This window comes from Petromyzon marinus, chromosome 16 (genome assembly GCF_048934315.1).
Source record: "Petromyzon marinus isolate PM22_M1 ecotype Great Lakes invasive population chromosome 16, UKy_Petmar_22M1.pri1.0, whole genome shotgun sequence".
NCBI classification, from domain to species: Eukaryota; Metazoa; Chordata; class Hyperoartia; order Petromyzontiformes; family Petromyzontidae; genus Petromyzon; species Petromyzon marinus.
In genome coordinates this window covers 4,799,883-4,823,760 of record NC_133682.1, presented here as the reverse complement: position 1 = coordinate 4,823,760, position 23,878 = coordinate 4,799,883, and the positions used below count along the sequence as shown (strand labels likewise).

General features: G+C 41.7%; 1 protein-coding gene across 5 annotated transcripts in view; it reads right to left on the bottom strand.

The window, feature by feature from the left end:
- Positions 1 to 23,878, bottom strand: part of NR3C2 (nuclear receptor subfamily 3 group C member 2) — an 84,390-nt gene that overhangs the window by 44,226 nt on the left and 16,286 nt on the right. For 4 of the 5 annotated variants that reach the window (XM_032955475.2, XM_032955479.2, XM_032955476.2 and 1 more), the window contains exons 4-5: positions 13,840 to 13,976; positions 7,411 to 7,527 (exon numbers count right to left, since the gene is read on the bottom strand). In XM_032955475.2, the coding sequence (XP_032811366.2) occupies positions 7,411 to 7,527; positions 13,840 to 13,976 (254 nt within the window). The remainder of the gene's footprint in view (positions 1 to 7,410; positions 7,528 to 13,839; positions 13,977 to 23,878) is intronic. The other variant, XM_076067429.1, reaches the window with a different exon arrangement.

Below are 23,878 nucleotides of genomic sequence, written 5' to 3'. Positions count from 1 at the left end.
CCCTTCTCGTGATGTGTCTTGCCCAATCCCATTTACTGTGCTTAACGGTTCAATTCGTTTGCCGATCCACGTATTCCTCTTTGTCTCTTTGGGTGCTTTACAACACGAACCTCTCCGTGCTCCTATGAGTAATTCCCACTTTTCGTTGTATCGTTTCAAGCCTTCGTTTGTAGCGGACTGGTTGATTGCATCGATTCATGCAAAAGATCAAGCACCTTTTTTCAAAGAATGCAAAAGCCAGATATCTCGCCAGCGTGGCTTGGCGCCAAGCCACGGTGGCGAGATGTGAACTGCCTCGCCTGGTATAGAGGTCATGGGTTCGATCCCGACCCTGACCCCTGTATACAGGAATACCTTGTACTTTCGTCCGGTTAGGGACCAGAGCATGGACGAATGTCAAAAATGGACGAATGTCAAAGCAGAGCCTTTATTTAGCCTTGCTCATTAATTTGACTATGTTAAGCTTTTCTTGCAAATTGAGAAGCTCATGGGTTCTTTTAGCTTTACTATCACCACACTTTAGGACCCATTATGAATACATTAAATGACAAAAATAAGTATTTTTACAGTAATCACAAAAATAACTATGAACACTGTAGTATTATACTGTTATCACAAAAATAACTACGAATTGTTCATAGTATAATCACAGCAATAAGTACAGTATTGATAATACATGAATGAACACAAATATAGGAGATGCTTAACTGAACGACTTCTATTCAAAGGCCGAACGGAAAATACGGCGAGTGGCGCGAACGTCGTGGAAGGTTTGGGGACGAAATCGGATGAAAGAGGAAAGCCGCGTGGACGAAATTTGAAATGTGGTTAGAATTGAAAGCGGCCGAAAGAGCGGAGCGACGAAAGTCAAGTGGACGAAAGTCAAGGTATCGCTGTATTTGGAGCAGGCATGTTCTCCCCGTGGAGAGAATATGCCACGTTTCGAGTATTTTGGCTACTATAAATTTCCACGTGATAAGCCACTTTTTTTAGCTCTCATTTGTGGCCAGGTCGCTTCTGAAAAAGAGCTCAGTGGGCCTTACCTGGTAAGAAAAAAAGTTTAGTTTATAATTTTCGATATGACGGTGTATGATATGCCTTTGTCTTTTATAGAATCCGATGAGGCATAAGTATATGGTTAATGGTAGAAAAACACGTATTTATTTATATTACTGTATTGGATATTCATACCAGCAGTTTGTTTAGCAGTGTAATAAACTAAAGGAAGTATACACAACCTAAGGTCAGTCACATAAGTAAGCTCACTGTGCTAATCTTCCTCACATCACAGCTAAAGCTCAGGATAATGACAGGAAAACACGCACATCGTATGGATGGGCATATGATGTCAGGTAGTCCACTATATAGTGGAGACCATGCTTCGATAATGCATTCGAACATTACTAAACCCATGCAGGACATGATCATTTAAACTCTTCAAGACTGCTGACTTTGTAGCTAGATCAATAAGCAGAAAGTTTACAACAACATATAGTATGGATCCGAAAGGCCTCCATATTCTCTTGTATCCATAATTCTCAACTCATCTCTGGACAACTGATGAGTTGAGTTTTGAATTAAGGACTCCGTGGCATCATATGCCAGTGGACCAGAGTTGTGCCAAAGGCATAGCCCCAAGCTGTACATATGAAAAGTACCCGAAAAATCAAACAGTTACGCTCTGGCAGGATCATCCATTGCAAAACATACAGTAACGCATCTCAGTGGACTTTGATCTGGTTAACGGATATCGACTTGGCAGTATACATTCCGACCTAAAAGAGGCACAGATTACCCATGAACGTCTGTGCCTGACGGGATGACTCGACTCTCGATACTGTATACGCATACCATTTGACAATAGTATTTCAGACACTGTCCAGTTACAGGCCATAGTCCAAATCACCCGAAAAGCACCCTATATAGTCAGATTCTGGAAGCCGAGCAGGGTTTAGCCTGGATAGTGGATGGCCCACCTTGCACGAAAGATTATTTTTTTATGCTGCGTTGGCAGCGGTGCATACTCACAACTGGCAAAAAAAAAACGCAACACATTTGTCTTAAATGAAAAAAAAACATATATATAATAGGCGACATTTCAGGGCAATGCCCCTGTCTTCATAGCAGGGCTGTCACCAGAGAGCTTGCGCAACGTAATCCATTGTTGTATTGTACCATGCTCCAATGTCTACGCTTCCCACCATCTTTACCAGACTGCAATGACCACCGTGGTGAAGTATGATCAAGTAACCCCCCCACGACCTACATTGTTAGGTCCTCATCTAGCAGTAGATAAACAAAAGGGCTGTATCTTTTAAATCTAGATTGAAAACCCATTTCTTTGAAAATGACTTGTTTAGTTTGTTATCCTTCCCCCGCACCTCCGATTGGCACAGTTGGCTACGTACGGCGCAAAAGAAGTTCAACATACATATATCTGTGTACAGTACAAGCATCACTTAAGTAAACTCCTATGCAAGCCAAAAACTTAGTAATATTTTTTTATTATTTTGCACGTTTGGTATTTGGGACATTCTTTCAGCGCGAGGCTGCCACCAACGTGCAAATGTTTTACAAAGTTTTGGACGAGTGGCAAAAGGGAGGATTGAACTAGTACGAAGTAAAGCAGACCTAAAGCAGCAGGCCCAAGCCAGACAGAGGCAAAATGAAGAAGCATGCCAGTCTAATCAAGGGTACTACATATGGGGCAAGTTGGTGTATACGCAAGGGGTATGGGACTCGAGAGATATGTGGGAGGGATTTGGGTGTGTTTGCGTGAAGGAGGGGGGAGTTGGGTCGTGTGCAAGCCATTGGCTCCGAGAGAGAGGGCTACACGGGCTGAGACTGGGATTCCGCTTGCCAAGGGCATGCAGGGAGCGTGGGCTGTGCGAATCAGGATGGCGGCTTGCAGTGTGTGAGCAGTGTGCACACCAGGGCTATCCCAGTCTTGGCAATGATTTCTACCACTGCTACCGCTACATTATATCGTTGTGTAAAACTGTACATATCGGTTCAAAACAGCGCTATAAATGGAAGGAGCATTGCTTAGTTTTAAGTGACGTTACTTCTTATGAGCAGTGAAATAATCACAGTATAATTCCAAACTTGTGGCAGACACATTGTCCTGCTGTACTCTGCAGGTAATAACGAATAGTTGTCGCCTGTCATCGCACACAGTGTATTTGCTAATCTTTAGTATAATCAAAGGTATGGTCTATTACTTCGTAAGCGTTCAAATATGGGACACTGACAAGATGCGGGACCCATGCTGGTTTAACTCACTGTACCAGGTACAGTTATGAGCGTCACGGTGGCAAGATGTTAAATACCTTGCCTGGTGTATACAAAGTCATAGGTTCGATCCCTACCCTGACGATGCCTGTTGTATATTCGTGGTCTGTGTGAGCCTCTCTCTCTCCTCGTGGTCATGTGGAATTTTCTCCAGGTCCTCTGGTTCTTGCCTCCAAATTTAGAAATACGAAGTTTAGAGTTGTTGGTTGTTCTCAATTTCCACACAATAAGCCACTTTGTTGAGCTATCACTTGTGGCCAGGTCGCTTCTGAAAAAGAGAGTCCTATAGCTCAGTTGGCCTTACCTGCTAAAGTAAATTAAATGTAAAATGTTTACTCCTCTAAGTAACATCTGTGGCTATATATTGCCCAAGAGTACTATTATCAGTGGCACCAGTTAATCGACCTTAAATCCTATTCTATGGGGAAATATTCTTTCCATTGTCCATGTGTTCTTGAATAAGAGGAATGACAATTTATTATTTTATTTGCTAATACGTATTCCAGCAGTGGTCTCTTCGAAGTTCTAACATCCGCATACGTTCTTTCAAATATAAGATTCAGGAAACTCCAGAAGTGGCAGAAAATGTGTCTCCTTATATGCACATTATGTGGTGGTGCTGCACTGGCACAAGAGCACATGCACAATTAACACAAAACAACTCTATGTTGGTCAATAACACTGCCTTAAAATTAAGTATCTTGGAACAAATGTTTAATTTCCTTCTTCGTAGCGCAAATGATATGCTACGAAAGGCCACTGCCTGAAACGTTGCCTGTTGTATAGTTAGTTTTAAGGCCGTGTTAATAACAAACACGCAGATTTTTTTTTCTTATACGCATTGTTCCCGGCATATAACCACACACAACATACTCAGGAGTTATTTTTGTGGGGGTGGAGGCAGTCGCACAGCGCCGAGCACATTGCACTATGAATCTAGTGTCCTTCAGTTTCATTCCTATCAACAGCTAACATCAGTGGCGAGTGATGTCTGAACTGGTCCTGAGCCCCCATCCAGCCACGTGCACTGACCAGTATGGTGAAGTATGGTCAAAAACAACCTCCATGACCGACACAGCATGGGCAGGGCCTTCAACAGCACACACATCGAGGGTGATAAGAGGAGTGTTTCACTGTGCTTATTTTAGATTCCGTCAAACAACAGGAAGCTCGACCAGGGATACCCAAAGATGTACTTAGCTGCTGGGAATGAAATCTAGCACTCCGGGATTGTGCGCACCAAAGTCCTTGCAGCAGACACATTCAGACATTTAAAAGACAAAATGTATGTATGTTGAACTTCTTTCACACCGTACGTAGCCCCAAACGTGCTAATTGGAGGTGCTAAAGACAAAAAGTACCTGCATTGATGTTTTTTTTTATTGCGACATGACTAATCCATATAAAATAATTTACATTACTGCTCTGAATGTGGTCACAGCTCTTCATAGAGCATGATGTCATGGCAACTGGTGCAGCGCGTAGCAACATGGATTGACTACAATATTAATATGCTATTTAATTTGAATCGACGATGACCGTTTCTATCAGAGTATTTTTCAGGGCAGTAATGTATGCAATTTATCTTGAACTAAACTCAAATTTAACTTGGGTCTTTCGGTAAAGTCACGTAGAAACGTCGTAGTTTCTTGTAAAAAAATAATAATTTTTATTCTGCATGACTTTACCGAAAGACCCAAAGAATATAAACTATGTTTTTTTATTTAACCAGGTAAGGCCCAGTGAGGTATATAGTTTTTTTTTCAAAAGCAACCTGGCCACAAATGATAGCCCAATGAAGTGGTTTATCGTGTCGAAATTTAAAGCAGCAAAATATGCATGTTCCTAAATGTGAAGAGAAAAACCTGAGGACCCAGAAAAAAATCTTAAATGACCACAGGAAGAACGTGCAAACTCCAAATATACAAGCGTCAGGGTCGGGATCGAACCCACGACCTCCCGTATACCAGGCGAGGAAGTTAACAGCTCGCACAATTTCCAGAAAAAGGTAACTCGCCGATTCGCTTTTTGGAAATTTAGAAAGCGTGAATCCATTTGTGTATTAAAGCAACGCATATTTACACAGCTGTTTATTGAACAAATGTTTGAATCGTGAAATAACTACATAATCTGGGAAGGGAAGGAGGTTACGTGTGTTTGTTACATTTATCGATATATCTTGGCATTCGGACATAATTGCCGTACCACGCTGCCATTTGCTAATTCCGCCACCATTTCGTAACATTTTATTGAATCATCCACTCTCGCACCACCTTTGCTATTTCCAGGGAAGGAAAGTGGAAAACTAAAATGGGTGTTTTAAGTTTCGAATATTAGCCATGAGAATTAGCCTCCACGGTCGCGGCAAATTTCACGCACACAACAAAACTGGTGGGCAATCCAGGATGAACGTTCAGCACACAAGCACCGTTTGTGCGTTGTAACCCCCACACACACACAGACACCGCCTTCCGCGACAGCTTTACGTTTGGCTCCCATTTGTAAAAAGTCTTATCTTGAACGGCCGTAAAGCGCAAGCACTCCCACTACGGCACTCCAAAGGCAGCCGCGCTGTGCTACGCCCACTGGTAGACAGGCGGGGAGAAGGACGCCGCAAGTAGTGGTGGAAGAGAAGCATTCCCGACATTCCTCGCGTGTGTTGATGCATTTTGCCTGACGTCCCGTTCACCCCCCCCCCCTCCACGTGACCTACTGAGTGGAGGAGTCTGCAGGGGCGGGGGGCAGTGCGGTGTGGGAGGGGAGGAGGAATTCATCCTGTGACCGCTCCGTGTGGGCGATCGCCTGGGATACTAAGATACTTATGAACGTGGCCAATGGCCACGGCAGCCATGACAGACAGTGCACATCGCTCGCTCCCGCGGGCCAATAATGCGAATTTCATTTTTTAAGGGTGGGTTCGTTTTTAAGCAACAAATCACCACAGCTAATTTTAATAATTAATTTATCAAACCCACCACCACCACCATCGCCACCCCCCCCCCCCCATGCGATTTACACGTCCGTGGATATTTTAAAGTACGACGCGGAGATTTCTAATTGAATGTTTTTTTTTACACTACATGTACAGTAGAGACTCAATATATACATATCATGTGCAGCGCATGTATACAGATGCTCAACGCACACACACACACACACGCATGCGCACAGAACCTTAAGACTGTGCATGCACACTGATGTAATTGTATTAAACTGTATGGGTGAAAACTTTGAAATTATGTTTTTTTAAGCGTGCCGTCTGTGGCCTACATTTCAGTTAAACGAGGTCAACCTATGGGCAGACTAGACACATAAGCTTATCACGGATGGAAAACCTGTACTAAAGTGTAATTTATCGAGGCAAATCCCAGATTAAGATTACAACTAAACACTTACTCAATGGAAAAAATATTAGCGTCAATCACAAATAAACGAAAGGGTGTTCAGAATTATTTGATCGGGCGATTAAAAACATCACAACGATTGGTTGTAAACATGTCTTATCATACCATACTGTGCTTCATTTTCACTCATCTGTGTGAAACGTGTTACATCTTAATGGATGGATATTAGCATAAAAACGTTGTACGGGAGGCAAGGTCCAATCTATAGAGGACCCTTGAAAGGGAGGATTGTAAAGCCACTGCGGGGGCTGAGTCACAACAGTTGAGTCACGACAGCGTGCAATGCCTCCAAAAACCATGCAATTTGATTTCAAACTGCAACGAGCATCCTCTATATTACATCTTAGGTTGTAACACGCTTTCCGTTAAAGTGATTTAAACAAATAAATACGTAGAGAGACTGACATTCAGCAGGAACATCACTGGCAGAGATTGGCATACCCAGACTAGTGTAATACACATGCTCCCTTGTGTCCCGAGAATATCAAACCTCAAAGGACTCCTCTTTAGGCAAATGAGAAGCATGGGAAGACTAGGCATGAAGTTTTCACATTAGTTTACAAAAAAATGCGTGCAATATGTTCCTTTGCAAAAGCAGTCAACATTAATTGTGCAAATACCTTGGCCAGAGAGATCATTTCCATAAAAACAAGTTACACTCAGCTAAACTCTGCGCAAGGAGCAGGAAGAGCAATGTATGGCGCTGTGCACTAACCTCCTAGCGTCATTCCCGCCTGGATGCACTTGCGCAGACGGCAAGCTGGGCAGTTCTTGCGGCGGATCTTGTCAATGATGCAGTCGTTTCGTCCGGCGCACAGATAATTGTGCTGTCCTGCAAACAGGAAACCAATGTTTTAGAAAGCGACAGCTTCAGCTGTGCAAGATCGAAACGTATTCACGAAGGTTGTCGTAAAACTCCTGCGATATTCATGCAGCGAAGAAGATGAAAAAGATAAGCGAAATGACTTGGAAGGAAAAGCGAAGAACGAAGGTCCTTGTTCAGACATCAGAGAAGCGTGAAATGAAAGTGATAAGTTCAGATTTTCTAAATTCTCGAAGGCGTCTGGAAATATAATTTCATATTTTTGGATTCTAATCACCTTTGTAAGGCATGAACACAGTAATCTTACATTTAATTACCATGTAAAACTGGAGACTATTTTATTTCTAGAAATTACTACTGAAATGTACACGTGGTTTAGAAATTAAGCTCAAAGTCATTAAAATATATAAGTCCCTGTGAATGTTAGTCCGAATCATTTTGTAAATGTAATAATGCAAAACAAGTGTCAAGACCATTAATTTACTTTTGTATTCAACCAAAAATCATTTCACTTCTGGTGAAATTACTGTATACAACTGCCCAGCACATTTGAACATTTGGTGACAAATAGTTCACTTTTCTTTTAAATAACAGAAACGACCAATGCCTTTTAAGGCAAACCCTTATATATAATTTTCTTTGTAAATTTAGGTCTTAATGCTTTACTTTTTAAGCACAATTTGATAAATATAATCGCAATCTTACCAATCAGATCTATCACTGTTTTTTGGAAGACTTGCTTATCGGGGAGCAAATGCAACCTTGTGCATCCTAACAGTCTAGTTAAAAAAAGGGCTGGGATCTGTCTGGGTAATAATTAATTCATTACTTCTTCTGCAGAAGCCAGCCCTGAATGGAACTGCCTTACTTAAAGCTTAAAGAGCTCCATTGCTGATCAAAGACATAAGCTCACCTGTATAATTAACAAGTAAATTATTCAGCAAAGGTAAAAAAAAAATGATATAAATATTTAACAGTTCTACATTTTGTCTCACGAGATTCTCAGGACATCAGAAAGTGTATTGCTTGTGATCCAGCATTTTTGGTTATGTCTCACCACGAAATAATGTTTACAAGGCTACGGTCTCATTAGCCTTCAGAATAAATGTCATGCCAATGTGGAGTGAACCTTTATCATTGGCAAAGAGTAATGAGGAGTTACGATGATGGAAATGTGTTCAAAATATAATTCCTTGTGTATAGAGAATGCTTGGATGGGCGACCATCATACATAAACAGATGCTGTAATATTCTTGGTTCTTTGGGTAAAGTCACGTAGAAAGGAAGCAATAAAATAATAAAAATATAAAACAATAAAATTCTCACGACGTTTCGACTGCAACACAAGCAATCATCATCAGGTGTGAAAACCAGAGCAAGAAACATTTCTTGGTGTGAAAACCACAGCAAGAAATTTGGTGTGAAAACCACAGCAAGAAATTTTTCTTGCTGTGGTTTTCACACCTGATGATGATTGCTTGTGTTGCAGTCGAAACGTCGTGAGAATTTTATTGTTTTATATTTTTATTATTTTAATGTTTCCCTTCTACGTGACTTTACCGAAAGAACCAAGAATATGAATCCCTGCAGTCACGAAAGCTTTAAATCAAGATGCTGTAATGTTTTTTTGCAGAGGCTACGTTACCAGCAGACTGCGGTGCAGCAATATCCATTATTGCACAACATCAATTGCTCCCTGCCTTCACCAACTAACACTGCACCAGCACGATGATAGTGCCATGTGCTAGTCAAATAGCTCCACCTTTGTGAAGTGGTCTTCATCCCCAGAAATTGATTGAAAAAAGGGCCCATATATGTTCATGCACAAAAAAGTTACTTTAAAAAATGCTTTTATCTGCACTGACAGATTAAAGTGTTTATTTCCAAAGCACGTGGGACTGTAAGCAGCCAGTTTATTGTACGACATTTATTCTAATGCAAGCAATCTATCACTTAGTGCAGGATGAATAACGCAGCGATAATAGAAAAATATATACGTGCACGTTGAAAAAATGCTTAGAAATCTACTCCAAATTTGTGCCGAATAAATTAGCGTGTTGCAGGTGCGCTAACACCACAATCCAAATTGTGCTAATGATAGTTTAATAAGGCAATTCCGATTCCTATCATTAATACATTCGACTGCATTTCAATTGGAAGTGAAGGCTTCATCTGCGTCTCAATCGAGCGCTGGGGCGGCAATGCACAGCCACAGAACTGACAGCATCAGACGGCCCAGCACCTGAATGTGCGTTCGTTATCGGTGATGTGTTGGTGCATTCCTTGCACCTCCGATTGGCTATGTTACAGTGCGGAAAAAAAGTTGAACATATGTACAAAAAAAAATTCCGACCTTTGTCCACGTAGACCCCTCCTCCTCTCACCAGGAGTATTTAACAAAAGCAAAGGAATCACGGGGCTGTGATGTAGAAACTGTGAGTGGGAATTTCAGCCATTCAGACGGCAGAAATCATTTGTGGCCAGGTTGCTTCTGAAAATAAGCTAAACATAAGTGGAAAGCTCAGTGGCCTTTACCTGGGAAAATAAAAAAAATTGGTAAGCAAAAAATTTAAACTTTCCTATACTTTGCGCTCCTATCGTGCTTTTTTTATTGTTTGTTGTTGTAACGTTCTGACCTGCCCCGACTGGATATCAGTGAAAAAGAGCATCATAGCTCATCGGATTCCTCCAGTATAAAGATTCTGTTTCTGAAAAATAAACTCATGCCAAAAAACCGAATTTGCTCTTGAGCATATCAACTTAAATCCTTTGATCGCAAATACATTCGGGATTTCACCATTGTGGCTCATGATGCGAATTGGTCTGGAGCACTCTCCGTGGCTATTAAATGGAGACAACAAAGACTATATAGGTCATTTGGGGTTTGCAATGAATATAATTATACTGATTGGGAATAGATTTTTTGGTCAAACCGCATGAGTAAAATGTGTCATACACCCTCCACCGCCTGACACACACAATGAATAAACTTGTCACATGAACGAACTTGCCGATTTATTATCCACTCGGCACACCGGTGTTGTTGGTGACCAATAAAAAAACATTTAACTGGGTACAGTGCAAAATTGTTGCAAGAGCAATCCTCAACGTCGAACACGGATTGGCGCACTTGTTTACGTGACAGTTTTATTAACCGGCTGTCTTGGTGAAGGGGGGTGTACAAGACACATTTTACTCACACCATCTGACCAAAAGATCAATTATGCATCTTATGTTTGTCGTGAAAGCCTACGTGTTAAATATTTAAACTGAACGACGAGCCAGAAAGAAAAAAATATTAAAGCCACACAAGTTAGGCCACGGATTTGTTTTGGTCTGTTTTGCTCTGCACCTTCATAATGTACTGCCTAACAAATAGCAGCAGGCGATTAAAAAAATTGGCAACAATCTTCAGGGAGTGTCAAACGAACTTCACAAAAAGCAGGTGTGGGAATGTGAACGACTATATTGTCTACGGCCCATTAGTTTGAACCCAATTAGAGAGTCTGCAAGTACTGTCGTTCTGCAATGATGATACACACAGGCAGGCAATGGACAAAGTAAGACTCAGAAATGTACCGTATGATACATTGGGGGAAATTTTGGAAACTGGTCTAGCAAAGTGATTAATTTAGCAAATAACAGCATCACCCGCTTGCCATGGTAGAATACTAGAATATTTGGAGTTTGTGTCTCTCTCTCCCCATGGTCATGTGGATGTTTCTCCGGCTCTTACAGTGTTTCCCTCCACATTTAGAAACATGCATTTATAGTATTTGGCTGCTATACATTTCCACAAGCCATTTCTTTGAGCTATCCTTTGTGTTCAGGTCACTTCTGAAAAAGAGCTAGATAGCTTAGTGGTCCTTACCTGGTAAAATAAAAAAGCAAGTTAACGCCTGTTAAATCTATGAAATTATATATATGGGCTATGTAGCAAAGCTGCAAAAAGTGGTGTCATTAAACAGTTTCTTAAACTCGCAAACACGTTTACTTGATAATTTGCTGGAAGAACTTTCATAATTACCATGAAGTATGTAATAATGGTAATGAAAAGCTGTTGCTCTAACTTAGTTAGCACGTCTTGAGCGGTTATGAGGATGCTTTAATTCCTTTACGGCATGCGAACGCCTTCGTGCAGGCACATGATGTATTTACTACTCTATATTGCAAAACAGCTTTGGCAGTGTGAAGTGCACACTAAAGTGAGTATCAGCCTATCACTAATGCAGCCACAAACGTCTCTCTTAAGAGATAACTTGTTGATTCTATATTCAGGGTGTCTGTGTAGTATTTGTAACAACACGCTCATTGATTTCAAAAACTGCATTATCTCTTTCGCAGTTTCCGAATGTGGCTAATATTGCAGTGCTCTGTGCATGCAAAGCAAAAGTAGTTTACTGTAGTTCTAAGTGACAAAGTGAAACCCTAACCCTTGCAGTATCCTAGCTATGTATACTGCTTGGTCTGGCAATCAACATGGGCAGTGTTTTATTTATAAGGCAATTATTGGTAAAAAAAAATGTAAGATTATTATATTAAAAGAATCAGACAAGGAGATGCGCTGCTGCCAAAGTTATTCAGAGCAGAAAGAAAGGCTTTCTTTGTATTTATAATCGTGATTTTAAAAAACATAAAATAAATTGTGAACGTGTTGACCATCTCATCATTTTTTGAAGATTAACTGCAGGAGTGTATTGAATAAGCAAGGCTGCAAAATTGTACCTGAGATAAATGAGTGGATCTGTGGCAGTGGCGAATATTTGAACCGGTCCTGGGCCTCTCGTAGGTCGACGAAGCCTCAAGTGAGTACCTGGTGTGGTGTTGTAAACATCGCCACTGGGGAGACAAAGGTGGCCAGGTGTGGTGCTGGCCACCCACCCTCCGCGTGTGCCATGCCGGCTTTCATAGGTGCTCGCGAACAGCACTTGCCCCAACAGTCTGTTAAGGCTACATAGGGGGATCTTTGTGTCTTTGTCGATGGCAGTTATTGAAGGCTGCCCAAATAGAGGTGGGCACGAGGAGGTTTGAGTAAGACTCAGAATATTTTTTTTACACTGGAGAAATTCAATGAGCTATTAAGCTCTTTTCCACACATGTCCAACATACCAGTGTACCTAAAGATGTTTTGATTCAATATACATTATTTGAATTATACACAAGAAGATTGAGAATAAGATTGGAATAAAAGCTGAAAAGTGCACAAAAGCAGCATGCATAGAATTATACGGAGGAAGCGGAACACATGAAGCACAGCATATATGCAAGTTAGACAAATCATATTAACGGATTTAAGATAAGTGAGGCTTGTGCAGGACACATCACTGGAAGGGACGATGGCAAATGGTCGAGAATGACGGTGGGATGGCAGTCAAGTGAGAGAAAATAACAACCACCATGGGGATGGAGAAATAAGATCAGCTCGTGCGCACCACCTACATGGACTGTTGCATCGTGGTACCGAGAGCGTGCGAGAGGCATTCATCCAGCAGTGGATAGATTTTGGCTGACGACGATCGTAACTGCCCTGAAAAAATAGCCCATTGTAATATCGCTGACGTGCTGCGAGTTCGCAACAGTACTCCGCTTGAAGGGTACCATAATATATACATTAAGGGCTATGTGACACCATCCTGTTTACTGAACCAGACACACTGAACCCATGTTTGGACACAGCAATACTCTCAATCAGACTGTGGCCCCATGACAACTAAATACACATCTTCCTACTGTGCCTGCATTAGTCGTATTAGGCCACACAAAAGCCCATATAATGAAGATTTGTTGTCCGATGACAGTAACAGGATTAAGTCCTGTACAAATTCATCCCCCCTCCCCAACCCCACCAAATTTTTTTTTTGACAATTTGGCACTGACATTCGAATCAATAATTGATTCTCTTTGGTCTCATTTTTACATCTAGTTTGAAGTGTATTTTTTTCTCTGTTGTCTGTTCTACTTTCCTAACTACAATAGAAGCATATATTGTTTCAGCGTGATTTGTCCACTGCTGGATGAAGGCCTCCCCAAGCCGCCACACCATCGCTCACGGTCCCACAATGCAACAATCCACCCAGCACTTGCACACGAGCCGATCTGTAATTTGCATCTAGTTTTATAAAATAATTAATTATAAATTCTTACACGCACGACTCCGCCGTGCGCGTAGCATGTGGATGGGCAATAGAATGTATTTCAGCGATAATTCAATGCATTGTTAAGTGGCCAGTGAGTACGACTGAGTTACTGTCCAGGATATGTGTGCACGAAGCTCTCCATTTTGACGCGTGTTTTGTTAAACTGGTAAGAAAGACCACTAGCCTTGTCGCGTACCTTCCACGGCACGCTTGAAGAACACCTTGCAGCTTCCACAGGTGAGCACTCCGTAGTGGCAGCCCGAAGCCTCATCACTACAGATGAGACACGCCTTCTGCGGAGGGACTGAGGACTGTGCGGGACTGAGAGAGAGAGACAGGGGACAAAACCTCACGTTAGCATTCTTCACCAACACAACCTCGTCAAAAAATCATCACTGCCATGTGCACGTAAGCATTATTGTGAGCAATAAGAGACTCCAGCGATTCATTAGGGCCATTGTGAGTAAATTAATAGCTAATTTGAATGCTTCCTTTTAAAGCACAAGTCATAAAATGAGAATACAATGGAGACGCACAACGTTTTCAATTTACATAGCCTGCAAAACATTTACAACAAAGTTGCGTTCCAGTAATACAAACAAAACAGATGGAAATACACATTTAGCTAAATCCTCATTTAGATCTATTATGACACTTAATTATGCTTTATCTTGAAGGTCTTTCAATATTAAAACAAGCGTATTACATGACGTTTAAAACAAGAAAATCACCTATTCAAATCATGAAAAAAAATCAAAGCATCAAAATACTAAACTTTCCACAGCTTTCGCCATAGAGCAGAGAATCGGTGAGAATGTTTAGTCAAAACTATAAATTGGTTGTGAAACTGGGCCAGTCTGCATTATTATCTACCTACCAATTGGAAACTAGACATTTTGTCCAAAGAAATTGTGCCTCAGATAAACGAGGCACTAAAAACATTTGATGTTCTATACAAGTTGCTTAAATCGTACACCGCGCGTGCGATTCAAATTAAGCAACATTCTCGTGGGAGCGTTAAATCAATGCAAGAATCAATTTATTTTCTATAAATAGATTGGAAAGCGTTTCTTGGTGCTACGTGTTAATTTTGAGAGTAAAAGGTAGGTTAAAAAAGGAAGAAAAAAAACCCCACGTGGAATTTCACATTCATCGTGTTTCCACTCGCGCCTAGTGGCCCAGCTACGTGGGACACACCTTGAACAACCGTGCTGGTCACTATGCATCAACCGTGTACCTGGTACTGGACGGGTTTGGTGTCCGGTTTCTCTCGTACAATCCCAAAAACACATCATCCAACAAGTACACGCGCTACCGGCAATCACAACAGCCACTTGTGTGCACAACGCCTGTAATATCAGCAAATCAGCAGATTTCCACCCCCCCCCACCCTTTTTTATTATAAAGCTATGAAAACTTTTAAATGAATGCACAAGTACAAACCTAGCTGAAATAAAATATGCGAAAAAGACTTGCAGACGCATTAACAGCAAGCATATTCCCGAATGTACGAGATTCCCGGTCTTAACCGCATATTAAAAAGTCTACGTACAAAAAAAAATCCGAGTCAATCCGGTGACAGTTTGGGTCAAATTTGGCTGCCCACATCAATTCTTGACACGTCCCAGTGAATGCGGTTTGCATTGCTTCATTAAATGTTATCTGCCTTTTCAATTTTAAATTGTTATTCATGAGCAACTACCAGTCCCAGGTGAATCTCAATACATTTGAATAGAAATGATTTTCAACACACCTACCAGTGTATCCCACCAGTGATGTAAGGAACCATTAAAACAACGATAATGAACTGCAATGCACCCCAAGATAATACTTAACTGCGAAATATTTTTTTTCGCTCTCAAATAATTCTCTTGCGGGGCTTATAAGCTACTTATCTGAATCAGACACGCAATGCTTTGCCAGGCCACTTGCACATTGAAAAATAATGTCCTCCATATTTCAATGCAAGTATGTGTATTACAGGGACTCCTCTACTTACAAACGAGTTAAGGTTCCAGAGGTCTGTTTGTAAATCCAACTTTACTCCTGTCGATTCCAAACGTGTTGTACGGCATGCACACTAAACATGGGGGAATGGCTTTAAAAGTTGTATAATCTCCTTTAGATGTAGATGCCACTGGTTTATGGTCTGCAGATGTAGATGCCACCACCTTGGCGGTTGAACTCACGGCTCTCGGTGCAAATAGGCAACTGGACATATGGACAGGTTTGTTCGTATCTCTAAAAGTTCGGAAGTCGAATGTTCGTAAGTAGAGGAGTCCCTGTATAGATAATCTGCTTATAAAATAAATATTTCTAAATGCACGGTTGCGTTATTAAGCGCGACTTGAACATTTCAAATATACCCAACCACACTTTGAGGTGTAACAATTAATCGATCGATTCTTAAGCTCACGACACGTGCACACAATTGCATAAGCATTGTATAGTTGTGAAGAGTGACTACATTGACCACAATGTTCAAAAAAGGATAGACTCTTGCATCGAATTGAGACCCTCAACCACTTTTATTGCATTGTAATCTTTATTATGACTGTTGTGTTCGCTCGTTTCGTGATATCAAATTACCAAGAGCATTTAAATAAATGAGGGAAACTTTAATTAAAATAGCTAGACATTACAAGTCCCAACTTGCATTCAATTTGGGGTTATTCACATTGGGAGAGCGAAAAATGTGGCGGTTCTGTTGTCATTCTCAGCCACGGTTCATCCACTGCTGGATGAAATCCTCCCCATGTTGTCACCATCCATCACAGTCCTGCGATGCCACGGCCCATCTCACTCCTGTGCATGAGCAGATCTCGTCGCTTCACCCCTGTGATGGTTATCCTCTAGGGCGCGTTTCCCTCCTTTGGCTGCAATTCTGTGACCCCAGCCTTGCCCACCACCCATCATCATTTATAGTCACGAGTCCTGCCCCACCCGGCCCACCTACATTCTTCACGTATCCTATCATGTCTCGTAACTAACGCACCTCCTCTCAACAATGTGTTCCTCTTCCTATATCTAAGTGTACATTCCCAAAATGCTACTCTTCACGTTTATTTGCATATCCTTTAGCTTTTAGTCAATCTATGCATCATAGCACGTAACACGCACCGATTGAAAACATTCGTCTCTAAGCATATTGGTGTTTTTTCCATTCCTATTCTATTTGTAAATCTATATATATTTTATTTTACCAGGTGAGACCCACTGAGCTAAATATACCTCTTTTTCAGAAGTGACCTGGCTGCCACAAATGGTAGCTCAAGGTAGTGGCTTACCACGTGGAAATTTATAACAGACAAATATACTCTCAGCGCACGTTGATGCTAAACGTGAAAGAAAAACCCAGAGGACCCGGAGTAAAATACACACCACAACGGGGAGAGACACACACAAACTCCAAATATACAGGTATCAGTCGAGATTGAACCCACGATCTGCTGTATACCAAGCGAGGTATTTAACATCCTGCCGAGGGGCCCACATCACCAACTATACTTAAATCGAACAATGCATCATGTCATGCTGTCCCAGGTCATATGCACGTGCCTTTCATACTAGTACTGGTTTCCCGCGACCTATTTTTGAGCACTACTATGAATATTTAATCAAAAAATGATATAACTTTTACCAAGAAAGATTTGCTTTAAAAAATGTATGCCACTTTTCACGTGCGATCTTATTACATCTTGGGGGTTGTTGATTTCCCCCCCCCCCTCCCCGTAAGAACGGAACCTTCAATTACACATTGGAAGCCAATAGGGAAAAATCGGGTTCAATTTACGTGACGTCGTTTTACGGACAACTTTTGAGGAACTTATCCGTTCCGTATATCGAGGGACGCCTATACTTCTGTTGTGCGTGTTTATTTACTGAATAAAAAAAAGATTCAAAATACTCATAATTTAAATTAATGTCGTGTTATAGATGTAATACGTAACACTTCACAGTCCCATTGTCAAAGCACGCAGTTGCCGGTCACGGGGGTTGATTGAACATACCTCACGACAGCAGTCAGTGCGGGTTGGTGAATGGGGTGCCCAGGACCGGTTCAGTTATCGTTCGCCAACTAATTTCAGCAGTGACCGGGAATCAAACTCAGGTCACCGGGGTTCACACTCCGTTTCCCCACGATACTGTACTCGTCCATATTCCATAACCGGACTCGGTGACATTATTATTGTTGCGAAATATAACTGATCAAATGCTACCCAACGTTCAAACAAATACAAATTTTATTAAAAGTTATTACGGATATGAATGTCTCGCTGCTCCTTTGCCACTGACTGTGTGGTGAAGGTGGCCCTGCCCTTTTCACTCAAAGTCCCCATTTGTAGACAAACTCTACGTTCACATTTCCCCTCCATATGTGCTTCGAGGTTGTTACCGCGTTTTGTTCTGTATTTATGTCCGACGTTTTTCTGCACGTCGCGAGCCCCTCCTCAGTAATTTAATTCACGCTCTTGGACAGAGCTATACAGCACAGTCAAAAATAACCCTACACCCTACGTACACAACAAATGAAACATTCCAACTTTGCAGTTTGCAGCCATCAAATGGACGTGGAATCCACCTTGGCGATGGATATTTTGATATTTTCTTTGACCATTGGCTGCAAAAACGGTCGTCATTCAACCCCCTCTCCCCCCAAAGTAAAAAAAGGCCCTAATGGCACGAATGTTAACTATAAATGCTTTCCATTTTCTCCATAGAGACGAGACTTTTCTGTTCTACTGAAAGCCAATTATAATGACCATAGCTTGTATTTACTGGGCAAAAAATGTCAAACTTGATTGCGAAAATGTGTCGTAAACACCTGAATGATATTTACTGACGGGGCGGCATAGCGCATAAGGCAATTTTTGTCAGCGAACGCTGCAATATTATAACGCAGTGTCAAAACCAAAACTGCACATTTCACGTTACAACGGCGCACTTGACTTCTCCTTCGCTTTTGTTCAGCGTTACAATTCCTACGAGCAGCGCAGCTTTTGGAGAACGCACGCAGAAGCACTGGCACGCTGCTACACAGCACACAGCTTAGGGGGCTTGCAAGTTAGAACGGACAGGCTTGGGGGGGGTGGGGGGAACAAGTTCCATCTCATACGTGTTACGTTTGCATATTAACTTACGAGTGGTTTTGTTTACTTTCACGAAAGTTACAATGGAATGAGTAATCGTGTGCACGCACCTTCACAAGACCAATGGGCGGAGCCAGGATTTTCAGGTGGGGGGGGGGGGTGAGCAACCCCTCCAGCAATGAAAAATTATAGGAGTTGTTGGTAAGTAAGGCCTTACTCTTTTGGTTCTGCGAGTGCACAAAACGTCCATGAGCCTTAAACGGCAAAAAGAATTGTCATTTGGAGTACGCCTCTGCCCGCCCAGCAGTACGAATGTGTTCGTCACAGATGATGGATCGGTATGTCACGTGTGGGGCACGCACACCTCTTCCAAGACGTCCGATTCGCGTGTAAGAGTAGACCAAAAAATACTCCCCAGAAATCCCCTCTATAGTGGAGGCCATTCTGCCAGCAGTGGCGTGAGTAAGCAAAGCAATTGCAGGGTCGCGCCTTCACCAACCTGTTTCGGGACTACTGCCAACAGCGAACGAATTTTTTACTTCACTGCAAACCAGCGGCAAAGACAATGGAAACGTCGTGTTAAGTTACGCGTTGTAAATTCCCAATGTGAGACGAGTAATAATCGCTGCCCAATTAAATCATCGTGCACGGCGATAATGCAGTGGCTTCGATAAAGAGAGTGCCGATTCAACTTTGTCAAGTACTTTTTTTTTAAATATCCGTTTCTTTTAATGAGATGGAAACGTCTACAACAACCAAGTGCCAATTTTTTGATGCTCGTACTGTATAAACAATAACTGTCCTTTGTCAATCCACTGATGGATGAAGGCCTTCCCCCATGTGTTGGTCAGAGGATGTTTAAACATACTTCCCCATGCTGGTCAGTGAGAGGTTGGTGAAAAGGGCCCAAAACCTGTTCAGATATCATTTTCGCTGTGGTCGGGAATCAAACTTATGTCAACGGGTTCATAGCGCAGTGCACGAACCACACTGTGCCAACACTGTTCAAATACTAGATGTTATTTACGTATGTATGGTGAACGTCTTTCGCACCGCGAAGAAGCCAACCGTGCTTAATCGTAGGTGCAGGGAAATGATGCGACTCTTGGCAATTGTTGATATGTAAACATTGGCTGTATGGTGGTAAACGAATGAGGCATACAATAAACAAGTCTACTCACGGCCAAAATATACATATACGGTACCGTTTCTTTATGTGAGCTATGTACGTACACAACTTGGACTGAACTTAAAATCGCACTCTTTAAATGGTATATGTTCAATCGAGTCACAACTTCAAGCGTACATTAATTAATTAAAACTGAACGTTCCGCGTTTCTTTTACATTCGCGCACCAAAATAAATGTACTGGACATTTGCGAAGAAGAGGTCTGGAGCTCATCGGATTCCTCCAGTGTAAAATTAAAGATTCCGATTCTGAAATCGGGCAAATACATCGCCACAATTATGTGGTTCACAACTCAGGGGAACGCTACGACATATCCTCCAAAAAGGGCTATTTGACAAAAATGTTTTCATTTTCGTATTGTAATAAGTAATATTTCAAAATACTTACACGCTTTAATGAAATGTACCGTACGAGTAATGGCCGCAAAGCTTGCCATAACGTAAGGGGGCCGTGGTGATTTACAGCCAATGTCAGTTGAGCGTGGACAATTAGACCCAAGCCGAAACATAACATAAAAAAGGAAATGTTTAAAAAATATATTTTTAATGATAGAATATAGCATTGTCATCAGAGTGACATAAGTATACCAAGTTTGCAGTCGATACCACATTTGGAAGTGGGTTAAAATTGAGTTACAAGATTTGACAATACGACAACAACAACAGACACAGCGAGTTAAATAAAATCGTGTAATAATAATAAAAAAGAGGCCGTGCTGTGAACGGGAAGCAAAGGGCTATGGAACATGCCGTTACGCCCGATGGGGCTGACGGTAAAGTAAGACAAACTTGGAGGCCTTCCGTCGCCAGCTGCGAACTCGGCCTGGGAACAACACGAAGCTCGATAGACACCTACAGCCACCGGTAAATAAGCACCGGGCAACCCCGCCACATTCACCACCTCTCACCTTGCGCACACTTAACAAGGGTGTTCTTACATCCCACCGCCATTTGGGGCATGTTTACAACTTGGGACGTGCAAAGATAAAAAACCAAACACGTAATAAGCATTCTCCTTCAAAACAATTCATAGTGCTCAAAAGTGATTTCACAAAAAGAAAGCCAATGAAAATTGTGCCACTTTCAATCTATTAAAGCTGAGAAAATGCATTCGCCCACGATGCGAATGACGCAATTTACAAGACTGCCAGCCTGTTATTTTTTGGAGAGACGGATGTTTGCGAAGCGTGGGGTTTGTCGCTATGTTGGTTAACATGGTTAAGCATCTTTAGAGCAAGGCTCTCAAACGAGCAATTATCCAGGAGTTTTATTTACACAGGTGACACCTACGTTGCTTAAGGGAAATGCAAATACAGTATAAGGGCTCAACAGTACCCTAATCTCGATAGGATCATGGTGAGACAATACCTTTGCGTGCTCTTATCATCCCAAAACATTCTAGTCACAACCTCACTGCCACATTGCTAAAGGAGGTAACTATCTGTCAGTGATATTAAACCTAAAATTAAATGGAATACATGTAGTAAACAATGTGTTTCCCCGGTGACTGCACATTCAGCTTTAGTGATTATAAATTCACGTTGTCACATCATGGTACATCTATCTCCCGTGCTCCACCAATGTTTTCCGAACAATGGTAGATCTGACAACATGCTTACCATGCCAAGGCTACGGTGGGTCAGGTCCACGGTAGAATTGGCTTGCATAGATATTATTTAGCATGTGGCCTGTTGTGTAATCCACAATAAACTTTAAGGAAACTGGCTAAAAAAATCTACAAACTGGGCTCCAGAACATAACCTTAAGGCCCCAAAAAGTGCAAAAGTAAAAATACATTTGCTCTTTTCCATTTCGTTTCTTGAGGGACTGCCACAAACGGCTCAGATTCACATGGCATCACGTAGTTTGCCAAAGTACCCACAGAGATGCTCTAGAAAATTAGGAGTGTGGTGAAAAATCAAATATTCGCTTTAAACAAAAGCAAGCCGTTTCAAGACTGACTGTGTCCATGCTACACGTCTGTTGGGCCCGATCCGTTCATTATTGTGTTGGAGAGAAAATACTCGCATTGTAAATGTTGTGGATTTGCTCTCCAACACAACGGTGTGCTGTACTAGTAACGAATTGGCATGTTCAGTTTACGTGACCAACCTTACTAAATGGCTGTGTTGGGTAGTGGCGGGTTGAACACCACATTTATATTTACGCGATCTAACCTAATAATCCTGGATTATGAACCACATTCTTGGTCACAAAAGTCCAACTGCACTGAACCACATCACCTGCTAATATTCTTATAGGTAGAATAAACATTGGTGGTTTGTGAATTGTGGGTTGGGTTAGAATCGTAACAATTTCCAGTCAGGTTGGGGTATACCGGGAATATCTAAAAAAAAAGCTTCAAATCAAGTTTGACACCGAGATAATAATATAGAAATAATTGACAGCTCTTATAAACAAAATTTATGGAAGATAAATAAAGCAATAATGGTTATTCACGCTGTTAAATATTGAAGCAAGTTATTGTATGCAGGCATGGGAGTTGGTAAGTTGGCAGAGGCTCCAACACTTAGTGGTCCTAAAAATAAATATCAGTCAGCAACAGGTTCTCATGTGCATTTTTCTCTGTACAAGAAACCACAAAAATGCAAAACTACAACCATGATTGCAATCCTCGAATGTGTCACTATCACACACGGCTTCAAATACCGGGGCCTTGCAATTGCCACTCTTCAAAACGACATCACACCACAAACGCACAGCGACCAAACCAACAGTTTGTAAAGAGCGTCAAAAAATACTCTGTCGGTGAAAATAAACAGCACCGTCACTCTACTTAAGCGTCAACCAAACGGCCAATCCGAGAAGTATTAAGCCTCGCAAGAAATTTGGACGCGTTCATATTTAAGGAACGTGGCTGAGTGAGTGATTGAGTGAGTGAGCGGGCAGGTGAGCAAGTGGATTTCCCGTCAACGTAAAAATCAGCACGGATATTCTACTACACTGCAAGAAAAGTACTGTATGACACATTTTATAGCTCAATGAAAAGCTTGAGAACTGTCAGTGACCAATACAGGGGCCAACAACAAGTTTGGAACTTGTTCACGGCTCACATTTTTTTTAAAATTAGGGCTTGGTCACCACGGAACGTTCATGAACACGCGATGTTTAATGTATGCTGAAAGCAGCAGTTGGGTGCAGTAGCGTGCAGAAAGAAGCACAGTGGCTCTGACAAAAGGCGCTGCGCTGGTGGGATATACATGTTGTTTCTGGCGTTTCATAAACAGGCCAAGAAGTGCAGTGAGCAAAGGTTGGCACGAGAGTGAAGATTAAAAAAAAGACAATGCTGGAAGTGAAAGACTTAAGATACTTCGAGAATATACTTTCATTTCCCCCACACCCCCCCCCCCCCCCAAAAAAAAATGCCTTTTACGAATATCGGAGCCATACCCTTTACAAACGGCGAGCGGTGACCATAAATGGACGACGTCGAAAGTGCACGTCAAACTGTTCTTGAAATAAATGTAGTCAGGAAGTAGAGATCTGGTAATATCTCCGGTATGAGCTTGTCCGATAAAAAAAAGACTTGTGTAGTATCTAGACCACAAATCATGCCTTCCCTATAATTAATTGCATTTGTTATGACGACTATTTCATCAGAAAATCTGCAATTTATATTTGTGTTGCCGTCTTCGTTTCTCCAAATGTTCACAAACGTACAAATTGGATATATATGGGCTAAAGAATATGACCCGCATCTGATGCTGTAGCGATACCATGGGCATGTTTGGATTGAGAGTTGAATAATGCCAGGTAGTCAATAGCACAGATGGTTGGTGGGGGGGGAAGGGAGTTTTGGACTTTGAGTTCATCATAGGAGAATGAGCAACTTCCCCCTGACTAAAGGTTCACTGGAAACTTCAATGGAAATCCTCCATTGCCCGAACAGGGAGGGCACACAGTGAAGAGCAGAGTAAGATAAGA